We start from the raw sequence: 16376 nt of genomic DNA, 5'->3' as shown, positions 1-16376 counted from the left end.
GGGGAGACTACAGAGGAATGGCTTAAAGAATTAACATTTGGAGAGAAGTCTAGTGATAGAGATTTCATAAGCACATGTTCTGACATTTGAAGGAAGCTTTTAATTTCTAGTACTATTTTACGATAATTCAGAGTACATATTTTTTGTCAGAATACAAGGTATAAAATCCTGACATTTTACTATCCTATAACTGTAATTTGATTCTATAAACAAAAATCACTCCAACTCTAATAATCATATTTGACTCCACTTACATAGTAACAATAAAAAGCAGCTTTCCAATAGACTAGAATGTTTTGACATGAGTTCTTGACAACTGAGAGTCGCAATTTCTACCATCACTTAACCCACTTAACACTTTACACATATAAAGTTGTGGCATGTGATCAGGAACAGTATGCTTTTTAATGTTTAGAAGATACGAAGATTTGCACAATATTCTGAATTTACATAAAACTGTTTCAGATGAAATATTCAAATCTATAATCTTCACATTAAAGGAATCTAAGCCAGCACAAACTAATCTAAAAACACTATTTATAGGTGACACGTATTCAAGCTCAGACAAGTAACATGCAGAAAGTAAGACAGCCAACTGCAACATCAGGAATTAAATAACCACTTTAGCTTGACATTCTTTTACCTTAAATACATGACTCAAATTACAGATAGAAGTTTCAAGAAGAAATGCACAAAATGACTGGTTTTGTAGCTCAGAACCATAAAATTTTAAAACCTTGCATTTTTTAAAGATTGTGAACCCTAATAAAATATTTCAATTTTCAAATAAAGTATAGAAAAATAATAATGTTATATATTTATGCATGAAGTGTTTTTCTCTATGCTTTCTTTTTAAGGGGTTAATCTCTGGAAATTAGCTATTGTACTTTTTATATGTTCACTGGAGTCCTCTGCATTCTATATTATATCATATTGTAGGATATATGAATAGAATATATTCTAAAATCGCATGAGAGCTAGATATGATCAAAAATTTTAACTAGTAACTTAGGCAAGTATGAATACATGTAAATGAGGAAGAATATATGGATAAATGCTCAGTGAACTGTACATTAATTTAAAGATGTAAAATTTGTGCAGAGTAGGAATGGCAAAAAGAACGAATAGTCTCCAATTTCTTCTGTGGGGGTCTTGTGTAATGTAGTAGCCACAAACTTAGGCTATGACTTGCATCTGAGATGTCTGTACCACTCTTCTAGCATCTTCCAGGATCCTCTGCTGTTATGACTTTACTGACCTTTCTAAAGCTTTCAAATAGTACAGAAGTCTAAAGGAAATTGATTGCATTTGCTGTTGGTTGCTCAGGCTATGACAGACAAATAAGTGATTTTCTCTTAGAATTGGACAAAGAAGAGGAGAAGGAGGTAGGATTTCTCCTCACTATAATTCATCAGAGAATACTGTTGTCTCTCGTATCTGAAATAGCACCACTGAAGATACAAAATATTTAATATTAATAGCCACATTACAATACTCAGTTTAGATTAACAAACAATTATGAGTATCTATTATATGTAGATGTTTAGGCCAAATAACTGATGTCTACAGCAGGAGAAACAAGCTCTTCTAAACAAATAATTTCAGTGAAAAACACAGGTGACCATCTTAAACTGGGAAGGTGAGAGAAAGCTTCCTGATCCAGGCAATGCCTAAAAGCTTTGATAGTCTTAAAACAGAAAGCTGCATGAATAAAGACATAAAAATACAAAATGGCATGTATGGAGGGAGGGAGGGAAGGGGAAGAGAGAGAGAGAGAAAGAGACAGACAGACAGACAGACAGACAATGTGTAAAAGTGTACATGGTGTTGGAGTGAGGTGTGAGATGGGAAGTGCTAAAGGACGACACTGAAAATATACGATCGTGAAGATCCTCAATACCATGATCTAAGGAGCTAGAATTTTATTCTGCTCAGATGATGGAACATTAAATGGCTGGAGGCAGAGAAAGAATGTATTCAAATTTTCATGGCAGGGAAATGAAAGACAAATTGTTGCTGCGAGATCAATTTAGAAAGCTATTTCCATAGTCCATGGGCAACAGAAAGAACCGACTAGGATGAAAAAGTTGCTGGGTTTTAAAAATTGCGATGATACCCATTGCTAGTAAGATCCATTTTAAACCTTTCTTAAAACATATCAGTCCATGCTTCTTAGACGGTGTCTATGGTAAAGCCAAATTGGGTCTATGTTAACTGTGTATGAGTTAGATTTAAATTAGGTACCTAATTTCTGATAAAGTAGCCTACGATTTCTGTGGACTCCAAAATCAAATTATGTTACTATGAATATAGATGATGGAAAATTTTTACTCATTTCACCTTTAACTTTCCTTAGTGCTTAAAAATGAAATATTTCTTATCAGTTGTATTTTAAAGAACAAGTAGCTGCACACCTTCTATCAAACCAATCTTTCCTCAGCTGAACATTAATATTTTATACTATACTAACTTTATATAACTTTGTAAACTTAAATACAATATTCAGTTCCTCAGTTGCACTAGCCAAAATGTAAGCACTCAATAGTCACATGTGGCTTGTAGCTACTGAGGTGGACTTTGTAGAGAGAGAACATTTCCTCCCCTGAAGTTCTATTGGATGATGCTGATCTTTTTATAATTCAACCCTAGAAACAGAGTAGGCACTTGATCCTTTCTGGCTAAGATGCTGGGTCCATCTATTATGCTCTTCGGAGATACAAAATATGTTTGCATCTTAGTAGTATAATAATTAAGTTATTAATATCTGAAATATATGTGATATTAGACCGATACCACATAAAATCCCTGCTTATATTTATTTCTGTGGAAGTGATGAGTGAAATAGAAACTGGATATTAAAATTATTTAATTTAGTTCTTGGAGTAATCTAAATAATAACTCAATTATACCTTTTTAAAATTCTATTCAGAGAAATAAGGTGAATAAAAACTGAATAGCTCATCTTGGCTAGTTTTGGATTTTAGAAAAGAGAGATAAGTTTTGAAGAAAATTTCTTTTCATAAAATGTCATTGGAAGTATCTTAAATGATGAACTCATTCCTTGCTTTTCTGAAACGTAACTATAAAAATATATGAACTTTCAAATTCGATCTTCTCATGGAAATCAAACATTAAGGTGCCTCTATAATGAGAACAGGCTCACATACTTGAGTGTTTACATATTCCAGTTGCACAACAGAGGTTAAGCTGTATTCACAGGACAGTCACAGAACAGCTAAACTAGGCTAGACCAGCGGTAAAAGCATTGAAAGAAAGAAAACAACATTTAATTTTGATGTAAAGTAGTTGACTTAAAACTCCTTAAATAAGTCATGTTTACCCATAATCACTTTTGCAGGATTTAATTATATCTGTTATGCATACTCTCTCTTCTAGTATTCTACAGAATGCAGAGGAGTTTTGACTGTTGGAAGCAAAATGCTATTCATGGTCCCCACCCAGGGTGTGGAGTGCTATTCATACTATACTCACAGTACTGGTTCCAAGTCAGTCTCTCGTAATAAGGAATGTGTTGCCAACCCAGAGAGCAAAGGATAGGGAGTGTGTGGTAATTATATCACGAGAGAGACGACAATAAATACTCCTATTAGAAAACAGACAATTTCTCAGATCTTGAGACGGAATAGAGGTGAAAAAGAAAATACTGGGAATAAGGAAGAAGGGAAAAGAGTAGAATAGAGCAGTCCTATGCTCGAGGTGAAAAAAAGAAAGCAATAAAAGAGAATGACATTAAAATTTAAAACTAGTTTTCATGAGAGAAATCTGTTGTTTCTTCTTGCCCCTTCTCTATTGCTTTATGTACGTAGAGTATTATCTGAAAGGTTGTTAACTTAATAATCATAGTAATAATCTTATATTTATAATTCTTTTTTAAAATTTATTATTATTTATGCTTACAGCACCTGGTCTTCCTAGGTGGTCTCCCATCCAAGTACTAACCAGGCCCGAACCTGCTTAGCTTCCGAGATCAGACTTCGGGCTTGTTCAGGGTGGCATGGCCGTAGACTGCAGATCATGGACTGTGGCTCCACTGGGGCGTGAACCCAGAACCTTCTGCATGTAAAGCAGACGTGCTAACCGCTACACTATGGAACCATGTCCTACATTTATAGTTTTTAAACTTCAACTACAGTTTCTGTCTTGGAATTGTTTTTATTCTTAATTTTCTTATTTTGTTCCCAAAGAAATCAGAGAACTCAACGTCAACTGCTGCTTTTTGATAGTTTACTCCCTTATCCCATCAGCTGCAGGATAACCATCTTACAGATCATACCTTAGTAAAGATCCAACAAAACGTAATCTATCACAGTGGAGCGTGTGACACAATGGAGCTCCGCCCTAACCCCCTCCAGAGTGGTTTATTGTCAAAAGAACCAAAAGTGCTTCATTTCGAACCTTTCTTTCATAACACCATCTTGTTTCACCGTATTAAAAATTACATAATTTTATTAGATTTGGAAGAGACTTAATAAGGGCTTTGTTAGGCTGTTAATTTAATGTCCAACTTCCCAGGCAGTAAAGAAGTTTTCCTGACAATGTATCTGAAATTTATTTGGTTTCTGCTTGAAATCAGAATAGCAGTAGGAAAAAAACCTTATTCTGAGGCTCAAGAGACCTGGATTCTAAATACAGCTGTTAGTTACTAGTTTACTCTGGGCCTCTGAAAATGAGATGTCTGGTTTAAATGGTATCTATTTCTTTCCAGTACCAAACTTCATGATTTTAAGGTCTGATCTCCTTGTGCTGTTGGCTGGTTGACATTTTCGGCTGAATAGATGCTGTGGAGGTGATTTAGGTAAAGGCTTCTTTCAAGGGGATGGGGCTTGGGCTAAGGAAAGGCTATACATCTGAGGTTGAAGGAGACAATTGTCTTTCCTACTGGTTGAATGAGCCTTTCGTACATCCAAAAGGACAAGCAAATTTAGCAATTTCTTTTCTTCTGATGGTTATGTTAACCCAATAAACACTAGAACACATATTTAAAACAAAAATTAGGAAGTAACATGTAGTGAAAAATCCTTAGAATGGAACTCTGAAATCTGTGATGGAAATCTACGATCTCCCATAACGATGAAAACTCTATCATTAACTAGTTATGTGATAATTGGATATGTTATTAAATCTTCGCAAACTCAAGAACATGTGCTCTAAGACTTCTTTTAATTCTAAAATTGCTGATACCCAGTAGCAACTGCAAAAATTAAAGATCAAAAAAATTGTACAGAGCATTAGCAATATTTTAAAATGCTTTAAACAAGATTATTTTAAAGGAAAACGTGTACAAGAAAATGTACACACTAGAAGCATTCACTGTTCTGCTTGCTTTCTCACACATAAAAGGGATACTGTTTATGAGAATTAAATGAGATAAATGGGATTTATATTATTTTCTATTCTTTTTTCTTCTTTGTACACTACCAAAAATTTCTATCAGCAATCTGTACTTTTGCTCACACAGCTAACATAAATCACCTCACCTTTAGAGTGAGACATCCCAGCATAAAACCAACAAGTTACTCAACTAAATAACTCATAAGAATTACTGCTTTTGAATTCCAAACATCAAGCATTCCTTTCGAATAATGCTTTAGCCTAAAGCAAATATAATTTATTACTAACTGCATGTTACTGTATAATAATGAAGTTTATTTAAGGTGGTGTAAGCATTTCCATAATAAGCCAACATTTTCAAGGTGTTTTGTTTAACTTGGTTATAAAATATACTCTGGAAAAAAATGCACAGGTTCTTTATGGGAGCAAATGCTTTTGAAAACTCTTTAGTAGCAAAGAAAGATTTCAGAATGGAAACTCCTGCATCAAAGAGTTCAAAGCATATTTTAATTTTAAAAAGAATTATTTTTCTCTTCTTGTATCTCTTGTAATGAATCTAAAATTTCTAAATCTGGAAACCGTTTCATAACATGTTACCATTTTTAATAAATAAAGGTCTACGAAGATTATAAATTATCTTCATATATAAATAAGCGTATTTGGGAACAATTTGGCCTATTTGAGTTTTCTTAACAGACATGCGTGCATGCATGCATTACCTGAGAAAATAAGACTTATATGCAAACTAGGACATAATTGGCCTAATTGTCATTTTATAGGTAATCAACAAAATAACCTATTAAAACAAAACATAATAGATTATTGTAGCATGATTAAACAGATTAAGTACATTTTCGATAATGTTTGATTTCTTCATTGTTTAACTCTCAAACCAAGGTTCAATTGAAAAAAAATACTTTCCTCAAACTCCACTAATCCACTAATTATTATTCATTTACTAAACATTAAGTCAAATAATCTTTTGCAATATGAGAACATTAGAAATATGTTAAGAAAATATATTATTCAATCTCTTAAATGTTAGGTATGGTCATCTATATTGATATCTATCTTCATTATATTCTGAGACTACCATGGTTTATCTAGTTGAATAACTGAGAATCTGGTTTTTGTTTTTTTTTTTCCTACGATGGGCAAGGAAATTGCTCATCGTAGGAAAAAAATGCTTTACGTAAATGCTCATGAGGTCAGGCTAAATTATTATTCATATGCTAGCTGTTGTGCAACATTAAATAGTCATAGAATATAACTTCTGAAAGGGGAGACTATTTTAAGATGCAGGAAGTACCTATTCTTTCTGTCACAACTCTAAAAGTTTACTGATTAAACAGTGACATAGTGCATAAACAAATTTCTAAGTTTTTATTTTCTGTCTTTGAAATTCAGTTTTCAGATAAGGATTATATATGACCTTCTCATAAAGTTGGCCTATATTTTTAAAAATGTGTATATACAAACCTATAATATCATTTAAATGTTCAATAATTTCCTCCAAAACTTCAAGTTATTTACTACTTTGCAATTCCTGGATTTAAAAAAACAACTACAATGTAGAAATAAAGCACAATGTAGAGAATACGTTCAGTTCCAGAACCATGCCTAACAGAACAAACCTTTAGCAGAGTGCTTTAAAGGTAATCTATGAATCAAAAATATCCTACTGGAATAATGACCTTAAAAATAAATATGACCCCTGGTGATGTCATTACTCTCACTGGACTAGAAAATACCCTAAAGTTCCCTTTAATGTCCCAGAGATTGCCTAGGAATATTAGATTGACAATGCTCTCGCTTTCTCTTCCATCTACTTATATTAAAAATAGCCTCTATCCAGATATCTAGAACACAGTTTTATCCCATTCAAAATATTGAGATTTGTGTGTGAAACAGGAATTTTTGAAAAAGAGGTTTGCCCCGCAAATAAGAATTTATCGTTTATGTTTTTATGCCTCTTATACTAATAATGCAATAATCTGATTTATTAATCACTTTACACTCATTACTCAATTAATCTATTTTTGTAAAGAACATTTTACAGATGGGGTAACTTAAGAGTATAATCGCTCTTAGGCCCAATTGCTGAAGTAAGGATCATGTAACTCCCGAATGGACTAAATAATTCACACCTAGGCTCTCTGACTCTAAATCTATAAATTTAAATACTATGATTTTAAAACTCCGTTCCAGACCAAATAAATTATAATCTCCAGGAATTATGTACCAAAATTTGTTTTCTGAAGCTGGTGGTTTGGGAACCACTGCACTATCTTCACACAACCCTGCCTCCCTAGGAATGCTGATTTCGATTAATTTTATTTCATTTCCATGAACCAGTCCTTTTTGGAAGGCCCGTGTTGCCGTGGAAGATTAAAAAGAAGTAGAAAACATGGCTCCTGCCCTGGAGAAGCTTACAATCTAACAATACACTACCCAAAATTTTGAGACTTAGAAGTGACTGGACTGGGCATGTTTAGTAGGGGTGACTTGTGGAAGCAGTGCACTTTGACTAGGGTTTTGGTGGAAGGGAGAACAGAAATTGATAGAGAAGTAAGACTAACTAGGGTACAAAGGTTTGGCAGTGGAAATAAGACTTGTGGAATGGTTTAACAACCCTTCTTTATTTCAAGACACAATTTTAAACATTTCAATTCTCTCTTGAACACACAAAATTACTAACCTTCTACATTCATGGCTTCTCTCAGAACCTGAAGTTTCTTTTGTCTCTCTCGGATTCGGTCCAAAGCACTTGATATTGCTGAGGAGGTGGGCAATTCTCGCGTGTGAAATATAGGATCCATTTTCTGAGGGCCAAAGATATCCAAGGCTATGCTTCCATCTGAGTATCTTGCTTCCTTTTTTCTAGGAGCAGTTGAAGACCGCACTGCTACTGCCTCAGGGAGACAGTGTCGATATCTGCAGGTCTCCCCAGAAGAGAAGTCTCTGTCAGCTGTGCAAAGCAAGTCCATGGATGAAGCCCAGATCTTCTTCTTGGATAGGACATCGGAGCCAGGAAGAGCTTTTTTTTCTGGGCCACTAGTTTTGAACTGGTAAGGAGGGCAGGTATTTTCAGAATCTTCATGTCCAGAATTATTATCTGATGAAATGTCCTTGAAATAGTCTTCCTCATCTTGTGTATCTCTGATGGACAGAAATCCCATAGATTTACTAAGCCCTTTGTTAAGAAAGGTCTGATGAGAGAATGGAGACTTGTGTATGTCTAGTACATCAGAAGTAGAGCTTCTTCCTGGAATGATAAGAATCTATCATGTATGCACAGAATTTTTAGAAAATAACTGGAATGTAACCTTACTATTGAAAGTGAAAGCAGTGGCAATTTTCTAATTCTCCAAATGGAGGATCAGAGATGAAATGGAATGGTGGTGGTGGTGACAGTGGAAGTGAAAAGAGATTCTATGTTTGTATAACTTTTCATTGTCCAATATTTCTTATCTAATAAAATCAATAATATTTTCAGCTCACTTTTTTGTGTAGTATTTTATATTTATCGAAGGTGAATTATTGGTTTATAAAAACAGATAAGTTTCTGACACTATTCGCTTCGATAAACTATTACCCGTGAAGTAATTTCAGATAATAATAGAATATACAGTTTACCCTTTTAAATTCTAAAGGTATAATTCAAACATGTATATTTCAATATAAAGCCCTGGTGTTTTCTGTTCATTTAAATAAATACGTTTAAAGAAGAAACAAAGAATTCTTGCTATATTTTGGATGGAAAAAAGGTTGTAGCATTTTGAATTCTTAAGTACAAAATTTTTATTATAATTAGATATATTTTCTGAAAATTTTATTGTTTGAAATCCATATAATTTGATTGTGTTTAAATTTGTAAAAAACTTAATTTTTTCATGGCAGACCATTATGTACTAATATAGTTTTTCCTCTGGAATACAATGTATCAATATTCGTCAATTAGAATAAAGTACCAATTCTTATTTATTCTTTAGTCATTGATATAGTTAAAATCAGTAAGCCATTTTAATTTTTTCAGTGCATCAGTCTGTAAATGCACTGACATGGCAAAAATGCCCAACCCTAAATTAATTTTTTTAATTCACAGTTTAACAAGAAAAAGATCACATGTATGGCTCTACTATTGAAAAAGAAATGTAGAAGAACACAGTTCCTGTGTAACCTTCAGTGATCCCTCTTTGATTACCTTTTTGCTATGTATACAATACAAAATAATGACTGAAACCTTCTTTTGAAAACTTCAATTGACTCTTCAGGGTAACATTTCTAAGCTTTAATTACCTGATCACAAAATTTACCTTAAAAAATCTTAGAAAAGTGAATTCATTCCAGAATGGCAACAAATACTTGCTAACTTGAGAATCAGATTTGAACATTTTGCTTTTCTTGCAACCGATCCTTCCCTGAACATGGATCCACTTCAAGTGCATACAAGGATAACAATATTTGGGGCATGTATCACAAAGAATACTGAGAAATGTACCACACCACATCCAGACACAAAGATTGCCATAGACTCTAACTTCTAATCTAATTTAAAGATTATAAACAGATGTCTATGTTACAGTATTTTAGGGGTAAATTATATTCTTAAACAAACGACATATTGAAACTCATTAATTTAAAATTTTATTAAGAAATAGAGAACAGAGATATTCTTGAAAAATGATAGAATATATTAGAAAAAAATATGAATTGTAAGGATTTAAGGATCATGCAACCATAGTTAAATTCTACAATGTCTTCTTTTACTACTTTGACTACCGGGAAGTAGTCAAAACTTGGAGAAAAAGCAAACAAGTGAATATTCTGGCAACGCCATAAATTCATGGTCGACCACCTTGGATACTTGATATCATGTGTTAACGGTAAGTTCACTCACTTTCCACAACAACTGCGTCATTTTCCCTCATTCTTCAAATTTCCCACCTGAACTCCCTCTTCTCTTTTACCCAATGATCCTGTCTCATCTGCCACCAAGAAAACAGAAGCTGTCAGAAGAGAGCTTTCTCATTTTCCCATGACTAATTGTACACATCTATCCAGGTCTGCAAATCTTTTCCCTGTTGTCTCAAAGGATGACTTTTCTGATCAATTGAAGGCCAATACCCAATACATGTTCAATTCCCGGCTCCCTTTACTTTATCAAAGATTTTATTTTTTTGGTTAACTTCTCCCCTCTCTGCTTACATCTTCATTACTTGCCCATCATTCCCATTAGTATACGAACATGCTCTAATGTTCCCATCATAAAAACCAAGCTAAACACAACCTTTCCTTATGTTACAGCGTTTCCCTCTAGTTACCACATTTCCCTCTAATTTCTCAGTTTCCATTCATTATTCTATCTACTTTAGCCAACTTTCAACTCCTCCACACCTTGGCAACTCTCATCATGTATCATAAATGACCATTTTACCAAATCTAATGGACACTTTTGTATCCGCATCTTACTTACCTCTCTCAGCAACAACAGTTAGGGATAACAATCCCTTAATGAATCACTTTTCTTTTTACAAGCCTTGGTTTCCTCCTACTTCTCAGACTGCTCATTCTTAGTCTTTGCTTTTTCCTCTTCCTCTACTGGATATTCAAATGTTGGATTTCCTCATGTACCAGTTTTGGAACCCTATTTTTCACTCTTTCCTTAAATAATTTCATGCATTAACAAGTCTTTAAACATTATCTATAAACTGACAACTCCCAAATTTATATTTTTCTGGGAGCTCTAATCTTATATAATTGGAACTGCTACTAGTATATCTTAGAAAGCACCTCAAACTGAACACGCTTAAAACTAATCTTTTACTTCTCACATACAGAGATGTCCATTCTACCTCCGTCTTTCCAATTACAATAAGTGGCACCATTATTCAACTGATTGCTCAAAACAGAGATATAAGTACCATCCTAAAATCTTTCATCTTCCTTATTCCCTATATCAAACCCACCAGAGTGTGCTGGCTATTTAAATCTCAAAGATATCTTACTCCATGTGATTATTTTCAATTCCATTGGCATCACCTTATTCCCAATGAACATAATCACTTGACTAGATAACTGCAGTGGCTTCTGAATAGGCCCCCCTGCTTCTACTTTCTTCATCCAGCTATCCCTGACTCAGCAGCCAGACTTATCTTTTCAAAATATGAATTCCATGATACTGCTACCTCGTTCAATAAGTCTCAAAGGAATACGATTGCACTCTAAATAAAATCAAGACTCCATTTGGGTCTACCACTTGAATTTTTTTAGTCACATCTCCACTTCTCTTATTCCATTCAGGCCACAGGATTTTTTTAGTCACATCTCCACTTCTCTTATTCCATTCAGGCCACAGGATTTTCTCTGTTAAACTCTCTTATAAGTAAGGACCTTTGTACATATGTACTCTTTTCCCTGTCCTGAATGGTCTACTCGTGACCTCAATGATTAGTTGTTTCTTATCTTATAGTTTTATTTTAAACATGACTTTTTCTCTGAAGCCTATCCTGACCACCACCAAAACAGAGACTTTCTAAATGTATCATAAGTCTATTCCATTAGTAACAGGACATTTATCATTCTCTTTTAGGTCATTGATATTTATTAATGACCTATAGTGGGCCATGGCATTCTAAGAGAGCCATGTCTTTTCATTAATCATGAGGCCTAAGACTAATTGCTAATAAAAAGCCTCTTGGATAACTACTGCTCTATAAATGCTAGGTTTTTATTGCCATGTTAATGATATTCACTATCTTCAACTACATAACTAGATATGTAATTGCCTGATTAAGACTTCACAGGTGGGTAAGATATATATTGAATCACGTATAGCAATATAGTATCATTGTGCTTCATGTTGCTAAAGCACTAGAGAGTAAAATTCATTAATATGAAAACTCAAAATGAGAGTTCAAATACAGAATTGGGCCATATAAATGAGAAGAAACATGGAATTCTAGGCTCATTTATTAGATGCCTAAGTCTGCTAGATCAGTGAAAACCATGCCCAGTTAACATCAGTGCCACTTAGCTAATAACAGTATTTAAGACTAGATAAAATGCAATTTCTTAAACTGTTTTCCAGATATTTCTAAGCACAGTGCAGATTATTAAAACTATTTTATCTAACAGGCAATAAATAGCACCGAAATCATTAATTAATTAATTAAGGTAATGGCTGTGCTCATTATCCATTTTGATCACAAGAAATTAATGTTGTTTCTGAAAGCTGGAGCTGTTAAAAGGTTTCGGGTGGAAACTGCTTTGATAGCTCCCCATCCTGGTAGAGCTAGTGGGCCCCTCCACTATCCTCACAGAGCATGCTGGGCCTCTTTTAGGACATTTTTTTCACTGTATTAAAAATTATTCATTATATTATATATCTGTCATCTCTCCTACTCATTTTTCCACCCCCACCCCCAACTGGAACAATAACATAATACAACGGACCACGTCTTCTTTGTTTTTGTATTTCTAGCTCTTGATAAAAGATATTTTTTTAAAAAATGCTTGTAAAATGGATTCATTACATAACCTTTTGAAACCTTTTAAAAGCCAATTTAGGTAGCATAATCCACCAGAAAAATTACAGTAAAAAAACGTAGGTTTTTAATTCTAGTTTTATTCTTCAATCCATGAGCTTGGTCAAGCCACTTAATTTCCACGTTTCCCACTTCCTTCATCTAAAAAAATGTGAATATAATTCATTATGCCTTCTTCTTAGACATGACAGGATAAATGAATTAACCCATATGAACTATTATGAACTCTTCCAACCAAGGGCAAGATAAAATTCTAAATTTTGTCTCCTTTTTGCTTCTGCTTTATTTTCCTCAGCATATCTACTGAAGGGGAATTTGAAAGTTCTTTTGAGAGGAAATCATGAAACCAGAAATCAAAAGATCTCTTATAAAAGTTTTAGGTTTATTCTAAAATAAAACAAATCACATTATTCAACAGGATAAGTGGTGATTATAGGTGGATTTTCCATATCTTGAGGAGGCTGAGTTCAGAGATATTTATAATGGCTAGATAGAATTCACAGACATTAGATTATATACAATTATAAGCATCCAAATTTAAAATGAAACCGTAAACATTTTCCTGTTGGAGAGTGCATAGCTTGCTAAAAACTAAATGGGGAACAATAAACTTTGAAGAGCTGTGAATAAAAGATTTTAAGAACAAAAAGTCTTCATAATAGAACATATTCCATTTATTTGTTAAGTTGAAAATAATCTTCCTTGTAAAGTACATTGTATTTTAACTACTTTTGTTATAAATGACTGGTATTATCCTTAATCGGATATCACCATTTACCTTTCCCCTCACACACGGACCCAAAAAAATTCACAGCATCTCTTAGAAGCTAACTTCAAATGACATTTCAGGGTTAAAAGAGGCTCCTCGATTCCCCATCTGTTCTCACAAATGTGTTCAAGCACATAAAAAAGAAACATGATATTATCAATACACCCAAGTTCTGAAGCTCTATCATACTGATCTGATCATGGTGTAGTTTCCCATCGTAAGCTTGGCAGGAAAGGTTTGCTTTCTTTCTGCTTAGTGAAGCCGTTTTATCAGCATTGGCAGTATTAAATAACAAAGTGGGGGCAGACAGCCCACCAGTTTGAGCCTTAGCTTCTACGACAGACCTCAGAGGTAAGGTATAAGGAGGGACTTTTAAGGCAATTTACTCACAGACGAAAAGTTTTATTGTTAAGTTTTAACTGAACAATCAAATCATGTAGTTACAAGGCATTATCCCTAAAATTGCTTACTTTTTAAAATCTAAATCCGTATCTCACTGCCCATCTTGACATTTTCTTTATTGATAATTGTGGTCAGGAGCCTAGTAAACTAAAGCTAACACTACATAAAGGTTTCAGATTGGTTTACATCAATGAGAATACTTCACTACTAATGTAGTATGGCAAGCTTGCTTTGTAGCAGGTAACTATTGACGACTGAGAACTGGCAGTGCCCAAAAGTAACACCAGTGTCCTAGAAAAATATTTCTTCACGAGGTAATTTTTCTTTATTATCTTAAAGCTTTTACATTAGTATAAACCATTGACTATGAGCTTCTCATTGCTTCTGCGTGGTAATGACTATCACTAGTATATTATTTTGATTCTGTTTTTGAGGTGTGGTTTTATAACTTTGTCAATGGTAAATTGAGAAAGCCCTTGATCAGTACTACTGTACAGCTACGAGAGGCTGAGGAGTCCTCTTCCATTGCACTTAATTTAAAAAGACTACTGTGTAAGGACCCCTAGTATTACCAAAAATATAAACATCAACAAAATTTGGTATATCTTGAGTGACAAACTAATTCCTTAAAAATTTTCATGAGTTTAGATATATGGGAGATATTCTCCAATAAAGAGATAAGACTATTAGAGAATAAAATCAATGAACGGACTATTTAAAGATTTCTCCGTTCATTTTTTTTAAGTCACCACCATTAATCCTAGGTTATCTGCATTTGGACAATATATTAGTAATAAGAATTTAAAGGAGCTATTAGACAATAATATTAAATCTCAATATTATAAAAACAAAGTCATAAATAAAAGACATTAATAACTTGGTTTAAAACTTCTGATATATTCGTTGTTATAATAGTCTAAAAATTTGAGCCAATATGACAAACTACAGTTTTTCTTTCACTTTGCATAAAACAATGTTTAAATTAGGCTATCTAAAAAAATAAATCATAGTCATATATATTTACTGAACCATTAAAATTGTATTACAAATGTATTATTATATCTAATACTTTTATAAAAGATTTTTCATCCCCATTCAGTCAAAAAATATTCATTAAACACCTACAAACAATAATGTACTTAGTATAGTAGGTTTTCCCTATCTTTAGCATCTATATGTCTAGTAATCTTAACTTTTATATATGTCTTTTATTTAAAAAATATATATAGGTATTAAGGTACATTATTAAGGTATGTTATAGAGTAGGTGTAGATTCAGTTCAATCTCTAATGGCTATCTCTTAAATATTATATAATAATTAACATCTGTAATCATAAGACTGAATCACTGAAAGTGATATAATCTAAACTATGTTAACACTTGATAGTCTTTAAAATTTGATAAATTAAATATGGCAGGGTGGTCTTTTCCATAGATTTTTAATTAATAGGGATAAAATGAGGTTCTCAAATATAAGGGAACATTTTTTATTCTTAGGAAAAAACAAACTGTCTTTAAAATGAATGATTAATAAAATAATATTATATTTACAAAGTCAACAGTGACAACCAAACAAACTTCAATTTCATAACATGGCAACTTAATGATAGTAGGTGATAACAGAAGAGAATTCCAGAAAGAGATTAAAGAAAGAACAGAAAAGAGAAATAAGGAAGCAAATAGGAAGGGAGAGAGGGAGAAAGAGAAAGGAAGGGAGAGAGAAAGCAGGAGCGGGGAGGGAGAGAGAAACTAGAAAGACGACAAGAGAAACAGAAATCATTTCTTTTAAATCTAATGTTTCAATTATTAAAGAATTCATTATGCTTCCTTGAAAAAGACTCTTTCAGCTTGCTATTGACATTCACCCCTAATTTTCTGCTATCATTCAGTTCTAAAACAGAAGACTAAAATTTGATAAATTAAGAAAGTGGTGCTATCCTTAGTACCAAGGTTCGCACTATATTATATTTCAAATCCTAGTATAGTTTTAAAATAAAGGGAAACGGATTTTTATCTACAAGAAGAAGGTGTGTCTCTACATATGAGAATATAAGTACTTTAAGGCAACACAAGGAAGTGTTAAAAATATTTTTTAAATTGCCATGAAAGCATTATAAAAAGTAAGTTAAACAAAATATGCTTTCTGTATTTACTTCTGCATAAACTGATAATGTATGTATTAGAAAAGGAACCTTATGTAACCAGAAATAAATTGATTATCTTGATAATGTGAAAGCTAAGATACTTTTTGAGATAACTGGTCCTTATTCACAATAAGTAAAAAGAAAGTACCAAAACACCCAACT

General features: G+C 33.1%; 1 protein-coding gene and 1 pseudogene across 12 annotated transcripts in view; both read right to left on the bottom strand.

The window, feature by feature from the left end:
• Positions 1–16376, bottom strand: part of PTPN13 (protein tyrosine phosphatase non-receptor type 13) — a 168479-nt gene that overhangs the window by 81983 nt on the left and 70120 nt on the right. For 11 of the 12 annotated variants that reach the window (XM_039845781.1, XM_039845783.1, XM_039845790.1 and 8 more), the window contains exon 7: positions 8051–8617. The exons of the other annotated variant lie outside the window; for it this stretch is intronic. In XM_039845781.1, coding sequence (XP_039701715.1) covers positions 8051–8617 — 567 coding nt within the window. The remainder of the gene's footprint in view (positions 1–8050; positions 8618–16376) is intronic. 12 annotated transcript variants of the gene reach the window in all.
• LOC120588553 (uncharacterized) lies at positions 3912–4027 on the bottom strand (annotated as a pseudogene).

Source organism: Pteropus medius, unplaced genomic scaffold, assembly GCF_902729225.1.
Source record: "Pteropus medius unplaced genomic scaffold, Ma_sr-lr_union100, whole genome shotgun sequence".
Taxonomy (NCBI): domain Eukaryota; kingdom Metazoa; phylum Chordata; class Mammalia; order Chiroptera; family Pteropodidae; genus Pteropus; species Pteropus medius.
The sequence above is the reverse complement of the archived record's forward strand: the minus strand, read 5'-3'. Positions and strand labels throughout refer to the sequence as shown.